Source organism: Mixophyes fleayi, chromosome 3 (genome assembly GCF_038048845.1).
Source record: "Mixophyes fleayi isolate aMixFle1 chromosome 3, aMixFle1.hap1, whole genome shotgun sequence".
Classification (NCBI taxonomy): domain Eukaryota; kingdom Metazoa; phylum Chordata; class Amphibia; order Anura; family Limnodynastidae; genus Mixophyes; species Mixophyes fleayi.
In genome coordinates this window covers 144,546,889-144,568,282 of record NC_134404.1, presented here as the reverse complement: position 1 = coordinate 144,568,282, position 21,394 = coordinate 144,546,889, and the positions used below count along the sequence as shown (strand labels likewise).

Here is a 21,394-nt window from a genome sequence, read left to right as displayed (position 1 = left end):
GCAGTAATCTGGTTTTGCTGAGCTGTCCTTTTATCGTGTGTATGAGATGTGTGTGGCTGGATACACCCCTTGCAATACAAATAACAGACCTGGAACTCAACCTCACTGCAAACGCTGATCCCAAGAGCTCGGACTGCTGACGTGCAGGGTCTGTGAGTTAATTACCATCTTCCTTCATATACACACTGGGCATCTATTCAGCTAGATACATATAGGTCACATTGTAACAGTTATTCGATTTAATGTTAACTATGAGACTAGTGGTTTTACTTATAACAATACCTATTGACTTTTGGGGTGCATGCTTTTGATTGAGATAACACAGAAAACTTGTTTGGCTTTAAAAGTTAGGGTCTTATTTGTAATTAGCTTTTCACGGATTTCTTGATCCTTTTGTATTTCATTAACATGAGACCATGAATGATCTCAAATTTTAAATAGGGTTCTCCATTTCACTGAACTAAAAACGAAATGTATTTTAACCTCATAGACTTAATGCACCCATTCGGGTAATAACGTGTGCTAGTTAGACAGAGCCGAAGAATTCCCCACTGTAAACCATGCAGTAATAAATCCTTTCATAAATCAGAAGGTATTCGCAAGTTCTATCCAGCGATTGACAATCTTTGTTTTGTCAGTTCGTGTAGAACTACAAGTTCAAGTATGCCCTGCTATAAAGAAGCCTTATTAAACCAAGCATGTAATCAGCTCCAATGAATACCAGCGTGTTACATATTGTTGGTATCTGATTCGTGCTTAGATTAGTGAATAAACAGTCAGATCGCGGGATCAAAACAAGGCATTGTCTCAGCAGTGAGACATTAACAATAATTGCAACAATTTATACCATGTTTGTGCTTCGTGTAGCTGTTTGTAGGTAGTGCTGTTTAACCATCGGGTAACATTTTGATTGATAATTATGACATTATTAGGTGTTGCTCCTTTGTAATGTGGACACGCGCCTTAGTGTATCATTCATATACTTGCCTTGATATGACCTATGTGACATTTCAAATACATCTGCCCTATCATAACTTGCATGTTTTTTTTCGCTGTAAGGAAATTGAATCAAAAGTTTATTTACTGCCTACACCTGCTGAAGATTCTTCTCATTCCGATGTGCCCTGCTTGACCTAGAACTGAAAAGCATTTTTTTAATCACCCAGCTGTGAAATGTTTTACCAGTTCGATGTTGCTAGGACCAAATAGAATTGTAGCAACAATAATATTTGAGGGTACCTCAACTGAGTATTGATTCATCTTTAAAATAAATGTTGAAACCTAAGCATTAATATTTTAAAGCTATACTACTGAAGGGTCTGCATTTCTGATGTGACAGATGTCAGTGGACTTGTAGTTTGACATCTGTTCTGGTATTCTTCATAGAGGCAGCATCATTAGTGACACATGCATGTTATTTCAAGTAATAATCAAGTAGGGCCTCAGAAGAAAACAAAATATAAAAAGTTTTTTTTCTGATAAATCAAACTATATATTTAGCCTTGTACTGTATACTAAATTTTTTTAATATTTCTAGATTTTATGTTGGAAGTCAGACTATTCTATTAATTCTCAATTTCATAGGCCTCTCATGATTAGTTTATCTGAATTATATCTATATTTTTATATCTTAACTCTGCCTATTTATTTATTTCTAACATTCCAGAAATGCCCTTAGCCCTCCACTCATTTTCAGGATATTGTATTCATTATAATGATTTTGTTGCAAGTATATCATTCATTAATTGGCAAACAGCATGGATTGTGAAGGAAAGTAGATAAAGATGAAATTGTCCAATTGCATGAATGCTGTATTTATCTTGGCTTTTATCATGGCTGATTCAACAGGATTCAGATTCTGTAGATGACACTACTGTAGGACTTGCAATTTAGAAGGATGTAATAAGCAACTTTTAGAATGGTTGTCAGTCAGTAGTACTCACAAATATATGTGCAAAAACATCAGCAACTTATCAGAAATCTCAAGAGAATGTTTTTTTTTTCCCGGAGACTATTAGTTTTGTTGCATCTAATACATAAGAATAGAAAAACATGAAGGAAATAAGTACATTTATTCACTGCATTTTTATTGCCAAGTGCAAAATGTTCGTGTCCTTCACTTTCTCTGTAAATGGGATCCACCTAGTATTGTTTACAAATTCAAACCTCTCTGTTATGGATGGATTCCATATATTTATTTTTTTAAATTTTTATTTATTTCTGAGGAAGACAATAACACATAACATTCTGGTTACAAATTACAGAATAGCACACAACATGTTTACGAACATTTGGTCTCTTACTCTTGTATTACAGGCATGTTTCATAACAAAATATACCAAAGAGAGAGCGCATTCATTTTAGCATCTAAAGAAGAACATATAAATGCATATGCAAACACAGGGACACAGGCTAACACCCCCTCAGGGTCATCTTAACAACATTATGGGCCCCCGGGCAAAGCAGTGCAGTGGGGCCCCTACCTCTATATATGTGTTTTTTTTATATATATATATATATATATATATATATATATATATATATATATATATATATATATGATATATTTGCAGGATTTTATATTTTTTTTTGCAGGATTATTTATTTTACTTAAGAGCCCTGCCTATGGGCCCCTTTGCCTGTGGGGCCCCCGGGCACCTGCCCATTGTGCCCAATGGAAAAGATGGCCCTGCTGACAATCCATATCTAACTGGGTGTAGTTTGTTAAATCGGAGGGTCTCCAGGCCACACTCGTAACTCGTACCAGGCCGTATTATGCCCATATATATTTTAATAATTTAGCAAGACTCCTTTTCATATTAGTCATGTTTTAGCTTCATTGACTCTTTAAAGGGAATACCCCACTTTGGGACAACTCCCCTCTTTGCTTTGTATCCCTTCAGAAAAGTACATTGTGGGGAAATGTATGCAAAATGATGATTGCATAATATTTCATGCTGCAGCACTCCCACACACCCAAAAAAAAACATCAGTCTGGATGTATCCTAAAATTTTCACAAGGGGATTTGGTATATTTCCTGTCGGCCATCTTAATGGAGCTGAATAATACAGTGTCTATAATTATAAACTTCTTTGCCATGACATTTTTAATTTACAATGAGCGTTATTTCGCTTTGATCCGCTACTATAATGAAAACAAGAGTCTATCTGGTAGCTGTACTGTTGAACTCTCTACCTTTGTTAATAAGTTTTCTATTTCTGCTCCTTTTTTGTTATTTAAATTGCATAAAAAGGTATTTATTCCAGTATGTTACCCCCACATACAACTATATAGAGATTCCCTAGGATAGGTTACATAATTAGTCTGTTCGAGTGGGAAGTCCATTAATGCGAAATTGGCATTGCCATCTGACAATGGAAAAAATAAAAAGAAAGAAATAGAGGGGAAAAAAAAGCACAGACCTGGCAGTGAGAGGGTTAAAAACAAACCATGCCTTATACACTCATCCTGCTGAACAAAATAAGTGTAACATGCATGAAGAAGCATTACTCGTGTATGGTACTGTTGTGAGTAGTAAACTGACTAATTGGGCATTGGAGCCTGTGGGTGGTGTTAACACTTGAAGTAACCATTCTGATTGGCTGAATTAGTCTGTATTAAACATTTTTTTTGTGGTCGCACATGTGCTAAGACATAACACCCTATTTATTTTTTACTCTGACTATGGAAGCTGCGTGACAGCTCATACTAGTGTTAATAAAATCAAATATGCAGAGACATTAGATCAACCCTTTTTAATATACAGTATTGCCCCTGTATTATTTACTGAGGAACTCTAAAATTAAAAAAAAAAAAAAAGTTTTAAGCAAACCTTTCTTACAAGTAAAGTATTATATATTCTCTGTTTTTAAAGAGCTAGACTAAGAAAATCAATAGGGGTCTGTTCAAGTTAAGATCTGTGTTTCCACTACTGTAGTACCATTAATGTCTGCAGTGCAGCACTGAACTATTCAGAAAACTGCTCTACAGTGCTGGGTGTGTTTTTTTACCAATGGATCTCTTGTGTATGTTACCTAATACAGATCATCAAGCCATGTCTTGAAACATAAAGACCTGTGTTTCTATCTGAAAAAGGTCACTTCCATAACAGTCTAAGTGAAACAGAGAGGACCTTTAAAGTTATGAAAAGCTTTCCTTCGCTCTCTCTGTGGGGCACATTTACCAACAACCGCATAAAATGAAAAATAGTTTTTTAATCCTTATAGCATTGATTAGGATTGAACTATTTCTCATGAAAAAACCTCAGCAGGGACAGCAGTCACGATAAACTGCTGTACCTGTGAATTTAACACTTACCTTTTTTTCACTGCCTGGTTACTGCGAAGAAACTTGCGATGGCGACATCCTCGTTGAACTCCTACTGCTGGACCGAAATGGTGACCGGCATGCTTGACCGAAAGTATAGGGCATGCGCACAGAGACTGTACTAACGAGGAACTGATATCATGTGGGAGGGATCACATGATCCCTCCACACATGCGCTGTGCAGCTCTGCTCTTCGGAGCAGAGCTGACAGCTAGGAAAGTTTTCAATTACGGTAATGTACGCCAGCTTTAGCTGGCGTACATTAACATAACAAGTTTCCGAAAATTACTCATTTTCGGAACTTGTTAGGGAGCAGTCCCCATACTATTTATGGGCACTGCTCAGAAAACGAAATAGAATGCAAAGATCATAAATTTGAAGGATCCTTCAAATTGCGGATGAATCCTTTGGGGACATTACATTGCTTGATAAATAGGCCCCTGTGTGTTTAGTCACTTTGGAACCTGGACAACGATGTCTAACAAAAACCTGTTGGTTCACTTTGTATTCTTGTACTACAAAAAGAACTTTCTTAATATTGTGACAAACAAATGAATAATTATATCACTAGTTACCCTGCTCAGCTTAACATGAGTGCTCCACTGTTGGAGAAAGGATGTATTCAAAATACCTTGATTGGTAAAGCCAACAAAGGAAGATAATATATTTCACTTTAGGTAATGACCATTAAAGTTTAATTCTCTACACTATAATAATTGCAGATGTTTTAGAATTTGGTATCTCTTAAGCTGTCATACACAGACTGATCCTGCCGCTCTAAGTGCAGAAAGACAGGATCAATTTCCAGTTTGGCCAATGGTTTACACTGGAACCTGTCAATGCATTCAAAAGATAGTCACTGTGATCATTAATGCTTCTGTTTCGATAGTATCATCAATGGGCATCTTGTTCATTTTTAGGGCTACACTCCATCATTCCACATCAGATTTGACACATGATTAGGACAGTAAAGGCAAATAGCTGGTCACACAAACCAGTATTCCAACTGTTTCGATATCGCTGCATGTGTAGTCCCAAAACAATAGGTATGCCGGAAGAAAACTGAATCGGACCAAAATCAATTCAATTTTTCCGGACGTGCCTCGAAATCTGATTGACAGATGAAGGCTGTTAGCTTGTTTGTGTCATAATCTACTGACCACACAAACAGGACTCAAGACCTGTCTCATCCACACTGGAGATTGATCCTATTATGTGGTGGTCTAACACCAGACTTGGGTCATATTGCCAGTTTAAGAACAAGGAATTTTCCTACTCTCCCTTATCATCTCTTCACTTCCTCCTGTTTTCTCCACCAACCTAGATAAATATAAAATGTGTTTTTATGAAGTGAAACTGATCGATAGACTGTTTTGGATGGAAGTGTGTATAACGTGAATTAAAAGAAATGTTTCTACATTGATTTAGGCCAGCCGCTCATTTATTTACACCCGTCAGGTTAGTGCTAGTTGTCATTAATTAAACAATATTTATTTGTTTCCACACTATCAGTCTTTCTTATTGGCTCACACAGTCCGCTGTGCTTGCCAACTGTTTTCTGGTTTCTACTTACATCTGGTTGCTGAATAAGTAAAACTGAAGTTGGCTTTCAGCCTGGAAGTCACAAAATGTTCTTTGTTTCAAATGAAGGAAATTCCCCTTGGGATTCTCAAAGAGAAAATACACATTTCTATTAATTTGTTATAGATTTGTGGTTATTTTTTCGGTATTGAACTAGACAAATTAAAATGATAGAAAGATTTGTTTCTGCATTTTAAACTACAATTTTAATTTGGTTACCTGCAAGCAGATAGCTGTCCCAGTTTTTAGTAATAATGTAATAACCAACAAAGCACAACTTGTTGTCAGGCGCCTTCCCCGCACATTCAGGAAGTGCCGGGGGTGGGCGCCGTTCTCCTCCATGGGCGCCGGCACACGCGCATTAACACGTCTCCGTTGCTAGGCAACGGGATGCTTCTCCCTTGCTTCCTGGCGGCGGTCAGCCGATTCTGATCGCCGACCTCCCTGCCACCATTGACATTTCCTCTGCACCTATTTAAGGGATCCTCTGGCGCCATTCTGGGCCAGAGTATCAAGTTCCACCTTGCCTCTAGCTTCTGTATATCTCATCTCTGCTTCCTGACATACTTTTGACTTGACCCGAATTGTCTGACCCTGCTCCTGGAAAACCCTTTTGGCTCATATTGGACCGCCCCCGGCTTGACCTTTGCGTTCCTGACTCTGCTCCTGGAAAGACCCTTTTGGCTCATTTTGGATCTCCTGGCTTGACCCCTGTATTCCTGACTCTGCGATTGCCTGTTCCTCTGGTTCTGTATTCTTGCACGGTTCTGACCCGGATTGCCCTACCTCTCTCTAATCATCTCACAGGAGGGCCATGACCTGCGTGTCTCTGCCGTGAAGCCCAAACCTCCTTGCGGGGGTCCCTGGTGAAGACCTGGGGCACGTTAGACCCCGCGCCTCCTAGACTAGCTGCGCCAATACCAGTAGGTTTGTCTGATTCTCACGGCTAGAGTGACACTTGTATTTGGTAAAGATGCTATTTCCTTGACAAGATAGGGCACTGACCTTTTTTCCCCTATTATACATTTGTAGACTACAAGGAAAGAGTGATCTGAATATTGGGCTATAAATTAAGACTAGAGATACCCACTAATACAGGGTGGTACGCAGGACCGTTTTATTTGGCACACCGGAGTTCTGTAGCCGCCTCACTAATGCAACCAAAATTGTCTGAAACAGAGCTGCTGCACATGTGCAGCACACTTGGGCTTGACAACATTTTAGCCAGCACACTGAAAAGGTTGCCAACTCCTTTTGTAATGGGTGACAAGGGTGGGGTGGTAACTAACTAGCAAGGTTTGTTCAAAAGTCGCTAACCTCTTTAACGACCCTTCACTGCAAATTATAGTATCAAAGTCCTTAGAACTGCAACTCTACTTGATATAGACAGATACATCTGGCAGCTCTCTGGTTTGAAGGCAGGCACAGGAGAGTGATCCATGATACCACAGCCCATGATATTTTTCTGAAAGTTTAACAGCACATGGTGAATTGGCAGCAGTGTTCTCCTTCACTCAAGAACTCCTGAAGCCTTGAGGAGAAATCTACTGTTAGAGCTTGAACTGGACAGTAGTCTACTAATCCACTATGCAGTCAGAAGGTTCTATATTTAGTGACTGTCCACTGCTAAATGTCTAGAAGGAAGCCCTGCCCATCATTGTGAATGCCATCATATGTAATACAGGGGCACTGTATTACAACACTTGTCTGCCTACCTAGCCTCCATTAGCTGTTGACGTTTTGTGTCAACTACCCAAGGTAGTAAACAAAGATCATGCATTACATTTTGAAACCCTTGATTTCTCTTTACCATTTAAAGGCATGACATATATTCTTATACTCCTATAATCATTTATCTAGTACAGATAAAAAAAACGAAAGCAAACATCTGGTTATGTGTTACGACACCATTTAGCTGTAAATCAATTTTTAGAAGTCTCTTACTAAATTTTTTTTTTGTTTTTGTAGTCATCTGCTTTATATTTGGCGGACAAGGTTAAATGGTTGGCTGTATGCAAAATGTTGTATTCTAAAAGGGCCACCAACTGTGAAGGAATAGTTGTATAGAAAGAGAGTTGAATTTTTTCATTAAACTTTATTCTGTCGCATATTTTTTTCAACCATTTTTAAAAAAAAATTCCCTTCAGATCACACAAGTGGGGCCAATAGAACGGCATAAAAATGTCACTTTCTGAACCTTCTTTTTATTTTTCACCAACAGACTACAACATTCTTAAACAACCTGTGGCTATCCAGTTGTGTAACTACAACTCACAGCATACCCTTCCTGCTACAATCTGTAACAGTAGATCCACAACATTTGTGAACCACATTTGTCCTCTTCTGAGCTACAATATGTATTTTGGACTCCTTTTTACTATGCACAGATTAAAGACATTTTCCCCTTCCAAGTGTTTTTAAATGTCCTTCTTGACACTTGTCTTTTTTGGGGGATCCTCTTCTGTGAACCTTGCTGTTTATTAAACTCAGCAAAATACTTACAATTACTTAACCTTGTGGCCTCTGCTGAAAAGTCACCACTTTTATTTCTTTGTGCCAGATAAAAGAGGGATCTGACACATGGTTCAAAATAGCAGCCGGCTCCAAATTGCCATGGTAATCCAATCAATAGCCAGCTATTATTTGTAGCCACTGTCACGGACTTACCTGATCCCCGCCGCTCCGTCCAGCCGCACTTCCGCATTCTGGACCATGTGACCGCACCCGGAGGCGGTCACATGACCACAACCCTAGAGGCGGGGATTTTGAATCCCTTTCAGTATAAAAACCTCACTCTGACACTCGCTGAGTGTCACAGCAACACTTGCCTGTTCCTGGCTCCTGCTCTTCGTGGATTGCAGTGTCTTCCGGTTTCCAGTGTCTTCCTGTGTGCTGATCTCTGCCTGTTTGACTTCCCTGGCTCTCCTATCCCTGTGTACCGACCCGGCTTGCTGACCATTCTCCTATTCTTGTGACCCGTGTACCGAACCTGGCTTGTTGACTCCGAGTTGCCTTCTGATTCTGCCTGACTCCATTCCTGTGTACCGAACCGGCTTGTTTGACTCCGCTACCACCGCTTCACTCCGCTGTACTACATCTTGAGGCGAACCTGGGGACCGCGACCTGCGACTCCTGGCAGCGAAGCCCACCCCGCCTTGCGGCGGTTCTTGGTGAACACCGGGGAGATCGTTAGACTCCGCACCTCAGGTAAGCCAGTGCTAATCAAGATTAGTAATATAGTATCCAGAATCTGTTACAGTTTGCTCTGACCATGGATACCACAGCTAAAGATCTGTTGGAGCATTTAGTAGGAAGGATGGATAAGCAAGAAGCTAACCAAGAGCAACTTTTAAAATTCCTCAATAGTCTATCCACTCGGTTGGATGTTGTCCAGAACACCCTAGTGGCTGGTGGATCACCTGGGCCGGCAGTGGCCCCTGTACCTCAGGCCGCAGCAGCAGCTTCTTCCTCGCAGCTACGGTTACCTAACCCACCCAAGTTCGATGGAGACCCTAAATATTGCAGAGGATTTTTAAATCAATGCTCCATACAATTCGAGCTTCTACCTGGGAACTTCCCTTCCGAAAAAACGAAAGTGGCCTATGTGATTTCGTTATTGTCCGGTCAAGCCTTAGCATGGGCTTCCCCCTTATGGGAGAGGGACGACCCCATTCTACATAACTTCAACCTCTTCTTGTCCACCTTCAAGAAAATATTTGATGAGCCAGGAAGGGTGTCCAATGCCGCTTCCGGCTTACTACGTCTCCGCCAGGGAAACCAGTCTGTGGGGCAGTATGCGGTCCACTTTAGAACTATGGCCTCTGAACTTCGCTGGAACGATGAGGCCCTAGTAGCTACATTCTGGCAGGGCCTTTCAGACCGAATCAAAGACGAGTTGGTATCCCAGGAACTCCCTACGTCTTTGGACGACATTATCTCCCTCTGTGTCAAAGTTGATTTGCGTTTCAAGGAACGTAATTCCGAGAAGGAACAGTCGCGGCGTAGTATGATTCGCTTGGCCCCCAACTTCCAAACCCCTGTTCTTCCCCCTGAAGAGCCCATGCAAACTTGGGAGGACCCGCCTATCAGCTGAAGAAAGGGAGAGGAGATTTCGGAACAAGTTGTGTTTATATTGTGGAGAGAGCGGCCATCTTCTGAGTTCTTGTCCCAAACGAGTTCTGGAGCTGTATCATTCGGCCTCTTTTCTCAGTGTCAGTCAGTTCCCAATAGTAATGATTGCCTGTCTATTCCCATTTCCCTTCAGTTAGGACAAAAGACCTTCCCGCAGTCGGCTCTTCTAGATCTACCAACCCAGTCATCCTAGGACTTCCATGGCTTCGTGTCCACTCTCCCACCTTGGACTGGAAATCTGGTCACATATTGTCCTGGGGACAGTCCTGCTTCTCTCGCTGCCTACAGAGAGTGGTTCCTCCGAATAGTCCCAGACGTTCCCAAGAATTTCCTGTGACTCTCCTGCCTGAACCATACCAAATTTTTTCTGATGTTTTTTGTCAACAAGAGGCCACTAGACTTCCCCCTCACAGAATCTGGGACTGTGGCATTGATCTGATACCTGGTAAACCCATTCCCAGGGGCCGTGTTTACCCCCTTTCCCTCCCGGAGTCTAAGGCTATGGAGGAGTACATCCAAGAAAATCTAAACAGGGGCTTCATCCGCAAGTCTGCCTCCCCAGCTGGGGCTGGCTTCTTCTTCATAAAAAAGGAAGATGGGGGCCTCCGCCCTTGCATTGATTACAGAGGCCTGAATGCCATTACCGTTAAAAATGGGTATCCACTGCCACTGATTTCTGAATTATTTGACCGGATTAAGGGTGCCACCATCTTTTCTAAACTTGACCTCAGAGGAGCGTATAACCTTATACGCATTAAGGAGGGGGATGAATGGAAGACGGCGTTCAACACCTGAGACGGCCACTTTGAATATCTAGTCATGCCTTTCGGGCTATGCAATGCCCCAGCCATATTTCAGAGCTTTATGAATGAGCTATTTCAAGACCTCTTGTACCAATCTGTAGTCATCTACTTGGACGACATTCTCATCTTTTCTCAAGATCTAGCATCTCATCGTACTCATGTATTGGAGGTCCTCTCTCGTATCCGGAAAAATCAGTTATTTTGCAAATTGGAGAAATACACCTTCGAGCAGAGACAAATTCCCTTCCTGGGATATATTATTTCGGGTACCGGTCTACAGATGGATCCCACAAAATTGAAAGCCATACTTGACTGGCCCCAACCTTCGGGCCTTAAGGCCACTCAACGCTTCCTAGGATTCTCCAACTATTATCGTCAATTTATCAAGGGGTACTCCTCTCTCGTGGCTCCCATCACAGCATTGACCTGCAAATCTGCTGATGCTGGTATTTGGTCCACTGAGGCTATCCAAGCCTTTATATTATTAAAGTCTCTCTTTTCATCTGCACCCATTCTTCAACAGCCAGATTGTTCTCGTCCTTTTGTCCTGGAGGTAGATGCCTCTTCTGTTGGCACAGGAGCCGTACTATCACAGCGAGGTCCTTCTGGAAAACTTCATCCCTGCGGATTCTTTTCCCATCGCTTTTTACCTGCTGAGAGGAATTATGGGATTGGCGACAAAGAGCTCCTGGCCATCAAGTTGGCTCTCTCCGAATGGAGACATTTACTAGAAGGAGCACAATTTCCTATCACCATATATACCGACCATAAGAATTTGCTTTACTTACGCACTGCTCGATGTCTAAACCCTCGACAAGCAAGGTGGTCCTTATTCTTCTCACGCTTTGATTTCAACATCACTTTTCACTCGGGATCTAAGAATACGAAGGCAGACGCCTTATCTCGCTCTTTTGATCCAGCTGACATGGAATCCTCGGAAGATAATAAATTCATTGTAAATCCATGTCAAGTATTGGCAGCTACACACCTGAAAAAAGGTTGTCCTCCAGGCAAAACATTTATCTTGCCACATCTACGCACCCGGCTCCTTCACTGGGCTCATCACTCACTCTTCTCTGGGCATGCCGGCATTCGCAAGACCTGGGACTTATTGTCCCGAAGCTACTGGTGGCCTTCCTTGCTGGAGGATGTGAAGAGATTTGTTGCTGCTTGTTCCAAATGTGCTCAACACAAGACCTCTAGGAAGAAGCCTTATGGATGCTTGCTCCCATTACCCATTCCTGATTACCCATGGTCACAGATCTCCATGGATTTTATCACGGACCTTCCTCCTTCCAAATCCTGTACTGTAGTGCTTGTGGTCACGGATCGCTTCTCTAAAACAGCTCACTTTATTGCTCTCAAAGGCCTTCCTTCTTCCTCCTCCTTAGCCGATATTTTTATTAAAGAAATATTTCGCCTCCACGGCTGTCCTCAACATATTGTCTCCGATAGGGGATCACAATTCATATCAAAATTTTGGCGGTCTTTTTGCAATAAATCTGGGATTAAGCTTGACTTTTCTTCCGCATATCATCCCCAGTCCAATGGGGCTACTGAGAGAACCAACCAAGAATTAGAGAAGTTTCTAAGAATATTTATCTCCAGTAACCAAGACAACTGGGTGGACCTTCTCCCTTGGGCCGAGTTCGCCCATAACAACCATTTCCATGAGGCCATCTCTAACTCCCCCTTTTTTGTTCTGTATGGCTGCCATCCTAGACTACCCACCTTCTCTCAAGTCTCATCTTCTGAAGTTCCAGCAGTGGACTCTCTGTTTCGTAACTTCTCTGATATTTGGGAACAAACCAAGACAAATTTAACGCAAGCAACTTCTCGTTACAAAAAATTCTACGATAAAAGGAGAAGAATGACTCCAAGTTTTGCAGTTGGTGACAGGGTATGGCTATCCACACAGAACATTCGTTTAAAGGTTCCCAGTAAAAAATTTGCTCCCAAGTTTATTGGCCCATTCGCTATATCTGAGATTATTAATCCCGTAGCCTTTAGATTGAGTCTGCCTCCCTCTTTACGCATACCCAATGTCTTCCATGTCTCCTTGTTAAAACCGATGGTAACCAACAGATTCTCCACCTCATCCAGAACTCCTCCTCCTGCTGTGGATCTGGATCAATTCGAATACGAGATTAAAACTATCCTAGATTCTCGTAAAGTTCAAGGTGCCATACAGTTCTTGGTGGATTGGAAGGGTTACGGCCCTGAGGAGCGCTCATGGGTAAGAGCCATTGATCTACATGCTCCCCGTCTACTTAAATCCTTCCATAAAAAATTTCCTTTGAAACCCTATTAGGTGTTCGGAGTCCACCTTTATGGCAGGGGGTACTGTCACGGACTTACCTGATCCCCGCCGCTCCGTCCAGCCGCACTTCCGCATTCTGGACCATGTGACCGCACCCGGAGGTGGTCACATGTCCACAACCCTAGAGGCGGGGATTTTGAATCCCCTTCAGTATAAAAACCTCACTCTGACACTCGCTGAGTGTCACAGCAACACTTACCTGTTCCTGGCTCCTGCTCTTCGTGGATTGCAGTGTCTTCCGGTTTCCAGTGTCTTCCTGTGTGCTGATCTCTGCCTGTTTGACTTCCCTGGCTCTCCTATCCCTGTGTACCGACCCGGCTTGCTGACCATTCTCCTATTCTTGTGACCCGTGTACCGAACCTGGCTTGTTGACTCCGAGTTGCCTTCTGATTCTGCCTGACTCCATTCCTGTGTACCGAACCGACTTGTTTGACTCCGCTACCACCGCTTCACTCCGCTGTACTACATCTTGAGGCGAACCTGGGGACCGCGACCTGCGACTCCTGGCAGCGAAGCCCACCCCGCCTTGCGGCGGTTCTTGGTGAGCACCGGGGAGATCGTTAGACTCCGCACCTCAGGTAAGCCAGTGCTAATCAAGATTAGTAATATAGTATCCAGAATCTGTTACAGCCACATACCCTGACTCTCTCAGATGAATACAGAGGCTGCTAGGACAGGTCCTCAGTAACTTACGGTACCAGGACCCTGTTGAATTCAACAAACAGAGGTCCACAATGAGCAACTCTCACTGAAGGTCTAGTGTGGGGTTAAAGGGATTTTAAAAACAAGCCAACAAAAATAACTTTTAATTATGGGATTAGGAGGCAATATAAATGGGATGGTGGCATGTCAAAGATTTGTATTTTACATAGTAGGCAATGTTTTGCAATATTTTTTTCAGTTATTTTGTAATAAACCTATTTCTATATTTTGTTGTTTAAACATCCAGGTCAAACCTAGAAAGATGACTGAAAAACCCAAACTTTACTACTTTGATGGCAGAGGTAGAATGGAGTCCATACGCTGGATATTAGCAGCAGCTGGTGTTGAGGTTTGCATATTCTCCTTGTATTTAAGCTCATACTTGTAACTTAACATATAGAGAACTACAGTAACTTATTAACACATAATTCATTTACTAAGCTCTTAAATATTTTCTTTTACAGTTTGAAGAAGAGTTATTAGAAACAAGGGAGCAATATGAAGCATTACTTCAAGGTATGTACAAATCTCCATTGTGAATGAAACTTTAATGCTTCGTGTTTTGTTTTGTTTTTTTGTGGGTTTTTTTTGTGTTTTCTTTCTTGATTTTTTTTTATTTTTTTTTGTATAAAACATTTATCCCTAAACTTCCTATTTGGGTTTATGATATGTGGGTGTATCTTAGTCCCATCTGAAATGAAGTTTATTCATTGGGGGTGAACATAGTAATAGCAGAGTTCCAATATGGCTTTTGGAGGTCCAAGTGTTGCATGCAGTCTTCACGGGCAGAGGATGGAAATAACAAAGTAGAACATGCTACTCCTATGTTCTGTCATTCATATTCTGTAAGGTATATATGTACAGACTCTCTGAACAACTTGGATAGGATTAAAATCCTCTATGCGTACGAGACCTTAGAAGGTCAAGCCTGTAGTACATAGTGGACACTGGTTTCCAAATTTATCTAAAACATCACATATACATTTTACACATTCATTTCTAATCGTTTTATATTGGTTTATTCCATAAAATTTGAGTACAGAGCAATCACTATTGCCTCGACCTTCCATAAAGATCAGCAGCTGTATGTTGTCATTGTAAGGTAAGTTGGGGGCAGTAACAACTTTACTGGCCCCTACTTATCAATAGACCATAGATCAATCCATCTTACAGTCTTTGACAATGAGAATTCCCAATAGTGTTGTGGGACGCTACAGGCTACATTTGAGGGATAAAGGAGTTTAAGCGCCATTAGATCAAACAAAACATGTGTACGGTCCCTGCACCCAAAAATAAAAACCATGTAGGACTATTCTATCTAGAGCACATATTTCATCTGGTCTCTTATATTTTCAGATGGAGCATTGCTGTTTCAACAAATACCAATGGTGGAAATTGATGGAATGAAACTAGTACAGACTAAAGCCATTTTGCAATACATCGCTGAAAAACATGACCTTTATGGGAAGAACCTACAGGAGAGAACTTTGTAAGAATTAATTTATAAACAAAAATGTAATTCTTTTTGTTTACATTTTGTCTTCATTACAGGTCATTGATGGTGCTATTCCACTATAGAATCTCAAGTTCATAGCACCACCTTAAGGCAAAAACACTTTTGAATTCATTCTTGTGGGACAACATTAAAAGGAAAAAATATGTAATGTTGTAAAATAAAATGGCCTACTTAACATATGTTACAACTCCAATTCTAAAGCAAATATATTATGGCTTAAATTAAGTCTTATTTTTCTGTCCTTAGAATTGACATGTATGTGGGGGGTACCTATGACTTTATGGAGTTCATAATGTGGCATCCATTTATACTGCCGGAGGACAAAGAAAGACACATCGATGTCATTGTGCAAAAAGCTAAGAATAGATACTTTCCTGTTTATGAAAAGGTAATATATATTTATCATCATAATTTTATTTCCAGGGTATATCCTGTATATGTAGAGGTAAAAATTCCCAAAGTAGAATTAACTTTGTTTCTGGACATTTATATGAAGACCATGTCAACTTTAGATATTACTGTCAGATGCCAGGCTGCTTGCTAGGCTGATGACTTCAATGGAACAATGCCTTAGTAACCAACATTATTGATAAATGATTCACATTTTCTGCATGGCTTTCTCAATCCTCTTCTCCAGTGCATCATGAGAAAATGCTCTCAGCAAGTCCTAAAAACAATATTAATAAGCTCCTAATATGGTTGACAACAGAGATGAACCACAGCATTGTCTTATAGGTGTGAATATAATTAAATTGATAACTGGAAATGATATGAAACGTTGTATTCATAACAGAAAACTATCTTTATACTGAAGGTCTTAAAAGATCATGGTGAGAGGTATCTAGTTGGAAATCGATTTACTTTGGCTGATGTACAGCTGCTGGAGACTATTCTAATGGTGGAAGAAAAGCGTGCTGATATATTGTCTGACTTTCCTCTCTTGCAGGTAATTGTCTATGGGTTAATTTTAAACCAACATTTTAAATTTAATGTCATTTTGGTTACACTCAAACATGAAAACAGTATTTGCTGTAGTTTAATGCCAGCAGGGACAATAAGTTGCACACATATACAGCTAGATCCAGACGCTATAGTGCTCTAAAGAGGGCACAGGTCAAGCTTTAAGGTTTAATTAAAAGATGTTACTTAGAATAGCTAATCTGCATCGAGCATAGCTACTTAAGGGGTTTTGTTTTAAACATCTTTTCTGATTTGAGTAAGGTGCCCAGAATCATCCTTAGTAAATGCATTTTAAAGCATCTGGGTCACTGATCTCTGTAACGAATGGGGTAGCTGTATAATTTCCCAAATGCTTGACTGACCATGAGTGCTGCTTGTTGCAGTCATGCTCCCTCAAGCATATTGGAAAATTGTCAATATGTATGGACACCGCATTCGTTATAGAGATTTAGAATCTCTGTTGTGACAGCAGCTGAGACCGACCATATCATAGGAGCATAGCAAGCACTCATGTGCATCTACCCTAAATGCACTCTTTTTGCAAATTTATTAGAACTAATATTGCATACATCTATGACAAATATTCACAATGGATGCGGGAGATTTAAAATTACCAGGTCTAAGATGGCACCCACAAAGATGTTGCCACATATGAAGTTGCCATGTTTTGTCCACATAAAATGAGGATAGTGACAACATTCAGCAAATATAGTGCAAAGCATAACAGATCTACTTATGAGCCTTTTTATGCCCTTAAGATTTACAAATATTTTTTCTTTTTGGTCTTGTATAAAAGTATTTTTTTAAAAAGAAATAAAATAAATTTGTTACCCCGCTGGGTTGATTTATTTTACTGTCTGCATGCTTCCCAGTAGTCCTGATGCCTGGACCCAAAAAAGTGTGGCTTCTCAAAGTGGGTGTGGCAGGCATGTGCCACACCCCAGACATATCTGGGGGTAAATGTATTATGCTGCGGTTTCTGCAACTCGTCGATATTCAGCGACTTTAACAGCTAAATTTAAAATCGCAATGTCTTTAAGGGCAAAACTTGCTACTTTAAATAAACCAAACTAGAAGGTGCCATTTTGCACCTTGCAAAACCATGTTGTGATGCAGGAAGGGCAAGTTTTAAATGGAAAGATTAAGATCCTGGAGGGAAGTGCCCTAGCTCAGCTCTATATCTCCATGTAAAAGAGCTGCCAAGTATTTAAGTGATATAGGCAAAAGCATGCAGTATATTCCTTTTGTGCAAAATCAATTGTATTTGCACCACTTGCAATGCAACATTTTATTTCAAGGTGCAAATTTGCTCCGTTTAGCTGGATTTGCTCCAAAATAAGGCCTATTGTGTATAGGAGTAAAGCTATATTTATCATAGCACAAACTGTGTTTAATGAATGTAAAGCACCTATATCTTCTGGAAGCTCCTGTGCTGAACTGCTGGTCCCAGTGAATCAGCTGGCAAGGATATATCTGGAGCTGTCAGAAAATGGAGGTGTTCCCCTGTCACGAACACCCCAGCCTGTCTCAGATACAGCAATCTGAACAGCTGGTCATGACTTGTTACCTTAGTTAATTAACAATGAATACACCTTTTCTGCTACCACAAAGAATTTATTATGGTGTCCTTACGTTCTCCAGAATCACTTATTAATGTTTCACACTTAATCACATACACATGTAGTTCACAGAGAGAGAGAATACACTAGATTAAACGTATTTAATCTGAAAAATGTTTCCAAGGCTTATTTACAGAAATGAATAACAAGACATACAATATGTTGCACAAATGAGTTTCAGTAAATAAAATAGGACTACTCACAAGTTTAAGACCTGATGTGTGAGGGAACACAACTGAGACGGATTGGACATTTCAGTCTTGATAGACTCCCTTAAAGAAATGAACTCTGTACTACTGATACAAGGGCTTTTTAAACCATTTCTTGTTGGCTATTCACCCCCCCCCCCTTAGAAATTTTATTTTCACCTAAGTTATATGGATGACCAAAAGTACACATGGCTTTTTCAGTAAATTATGCCTGTTCTCTCAGACCTGGCATTTTCAGAGGACCTGAGTTCTCACCTCTGCTCGTTTGGTCTGGCTAAGTCAAACTCCTCTGCATACACAAACTACTAAGAGATCTCATCTGTCTCTGGGCCTGGCTACGTTCAAAGGACCATTGAAACTCGCCTAGGTCAGATGCCCGATGGCAGTGGCATGCTTACAGCCAGTGATTCTGAACACCCAGCTGTCTGGCACGTCAATGTGACGTCAGCGCGACTTAGATGTAGGTTATTTTAAAGCCGCAATGTGTGGACCCCGCAGGTTAAGTGCTTAAACACTTAACCTGGGGGGTCCTGACATTGGCACTTTAACATTGATTTAAGTCGCGCTAACATCACACTGAAGTGCTGGACAGCTGGGTGTTTGGAATCACTGGCTGTCAGCATGCCGCTGCCATCGGACATCTGGAGCTTCGTTTTTCAGGTAAGTCTGTTTTTTATTTTATTCGTTTTTTAGCTAATTGGATTTTTTTTTGTATGTGTCAACCTTGTCAGAATTCTCGTAATCAGTAAAACGATTACCACCGGGTCAGACTCAAGTCAGTTAACAAAATACACTTTGAAAGGTTACATAAAATATTCAGTGTTATACATAAATTCAACAGAAAATAACAATCAGTCATTAGATAAACTACATTTCGTCACATCCCCATTCATTGAATACAACTTCCTCCTACATTGATGTAGCAGTGGTCATCGTGATTATCCCTCACTGGTGGAACAACTGTTTCCATTCATTCACACAGGGCGCCCTCCTCTTCTCTGTACACAGACTTTGACATTGTAGCACAAGTGGTACTGTGTCCTTTCCTCAAACCAATACCAATTATGCCCTTAGTGATTGCTTCATGAAGTCAATGAACTGCTCATTGAAAGCTAATTATGTATCTGATGTGCTGAAACATGAACTTGTTCTTGAAACTGGTTTAATTTCTATTTCCTAGGGTTTCAAGGAGAGAACGAGTGAAATCCCTACAATCAAGGCATTCCTGCAGCCAGGGAGTCAGAGGAAACCTCAGCCTGATACAAAATATGTGAACTCAGTGACGACCGTTCTCCAGATCTACGTGAAAGCCCCATTTTAATTAGCGAAGCACTCAAATAAAATTACAAATAAGTACATTGTTATTGGAACTAACACAAACATTTCCATTCTTTCATTGCTTTACAGTACTTATGTAGATCCATCTTACAGTATTTGCTCTGATGAAAACCATTAAAAGTTGTTTATGCTATTTGTCAAGATTATGTCTATGCTTCAAATCTACTCTTTCAGTATCTTCTATTGTGTTTGGTACCCAGTCACAGGAGATGTGTTTCATATGTTCGACAGTTACATGATCAACATTTATATGGCCGACACCATAATATAGACAGTATAATATGTGTACATTTCAATTGTCGACCTAATAATACTGTCTACATTTCAATTGTAGACCAAATGTTATCGACTTTCTGAATGTCAACCAAATGATTGTCTAGCCATTGAGTGCAAACCGTCACAGCGCCACAGGCAGCTTCAGCCCACTGTTATATAGCTGCATCCAATGAGCACCTTGTATATTTTTTCCTGAGTAAAAGTAGTAATTTTGCAGTGCATCAGATCTTTATAAGCAGGGAGTCTCAAAAGTGCTACCAAAAAGGTAATCTGTGGGCTCTGACTTTGATTACTGGAGAGTCCCAGATAGGGCCAGAGAGGCAGAATACCATAGTAGTAGTACAACATAGACATATGCTGAGGAACAAAATGGGGTAATCACCCATTAGCACAGTACTATAGAAGAGTTTCATTCCTAGCAGATCTGCAATCATTGTTTAAGCTGAGCTTTGTGGCTAGAATGCTGCAAGTGGGTACTGCTGGGGCTGAACAGGTGACAATCTCTGGTGACTTTTAGGGGTATATTTACTAAACTGCGGGTTTGAAAAAGTGGAGATGTTGCCTATAACAACCAATCAGATTCTAGTTATCATTTATTTAGTATATTCTACAAAATAACAGCTAGAATCTAGTTGCTATAGGCAACGTCTCTATTTTTTCAAACCCGCAGTTTAGTAAATCTACCCCTTAGAGGTAAAACACAGAGTCCCTTTGCTTTAAAGCTGGACAATCACCAAAAGGGGGCTGTCCATGTCCAATTGGGGGCAAGACTACACCCCGTGAGAGTGCCTATAACTCTGACAGCACTAGGCCACCCCATAAGCTCTTCCTCTGTGCACAATACACTCTTATTGCCATGCACACAGCATGTATTCACCACTACTTGCTATGCAGCTGCAGTGAATGGATTTACCTGTCAACATGCAGCCCCAAGCAGGACAGTGGTACTGAGTCCACAAATAGGAACTGTCCCGCCTAAATCAGGATGTTGGGAGTTGGTCTCGTATAGGTTAAAAAACTGTGGTGATCGAAGTTGCTGTAATATCAGTGATCCTGCCCCTGTGTGTTAATCTAACCCACACAGACACAGTACATTTTGGCAAAACTCAAACAATCTCTGAGTAGTTAGAAAAGCACTATCCTTCTTCACTCCTCTCCAGAAGGTTGCCATGTTAGGGAGGGGAAGGTGGACATATGTATTTGAGTATAACTATAAACCCTACAGTTAGTTCATGTATAGTATTCCACTCTGTAATATACAGCCTTTGATGTATATTATTGTCTGTGTGCGTTTGGGAATTTAGACTGTAAGCTCCAATGGGGCAGGGACTAATGTGAATGAGTTCTCTGTACAGCTCTGCGGAATCAGTGGCCCTATATAAATAAATGATGATGATTTCAAATATTAGCTTTACTGGCCCATTAAGTATGTTGTGGTAGCTCAGTCAGCCTAATGATTCTATTTTCTTCGTGGCTGACATCATAAAAGATTTTAGATTACCCTGACCAGAGAAACATAGCTAATACAATATTGCTATAACTGTACCTGTGATCAGGCAGCACACTGGGAGTTGACACACTGAGCTGGGTCTGACCGGCGTCCAATACAGAC

At 40.8% G+C, this 21,394-nt stretch overlaps 1 protein-coding gene across 2 annotated transcripts; it reads left to right on the top strand.

The window, feature by feature from the left end:
• The first annotated feature begins 46 nt into the window (after positions 1 to 46).
• On the top strand, positions 47 to 19,649 carry LOC142144087 (glutathione S-transferase alpha-4-like). 2 transcript variants are annotated; one of them, XM_075202495.1, is made up of 7 exons: positions 47 to 152; positions 14,112 to 14,213; positions 14,329 to 14,380; positions 15,221 to 15,353; positions 15,627 to 15,768; positions 16,195 to 16,326; positions 19,349 to 19,649. In XM_075202495.1, exons 2-7 carry the CDS (start codon positions 14,127 to 14,129, stop codon positions 19,487 to 19,489), a joined length of 687 nt encoding a protein of 228 aa, XP_075058596.1. In that variant the 5' UTR covers positions 47 to 152; positions 14,112 to 14,126; the 3' UTR covers positions 19,490 to 19,649. The 2 variants fall into 2 exon arrangements, with proteins under 2 accessions (XP_075058596.1, XP_075058597.1); XM_075202496.1 differs by having other exon boundaries at positions 49 to 148.
• Positions 19,650 to 21,394: the final 1,745 nt, after the last annotated feature.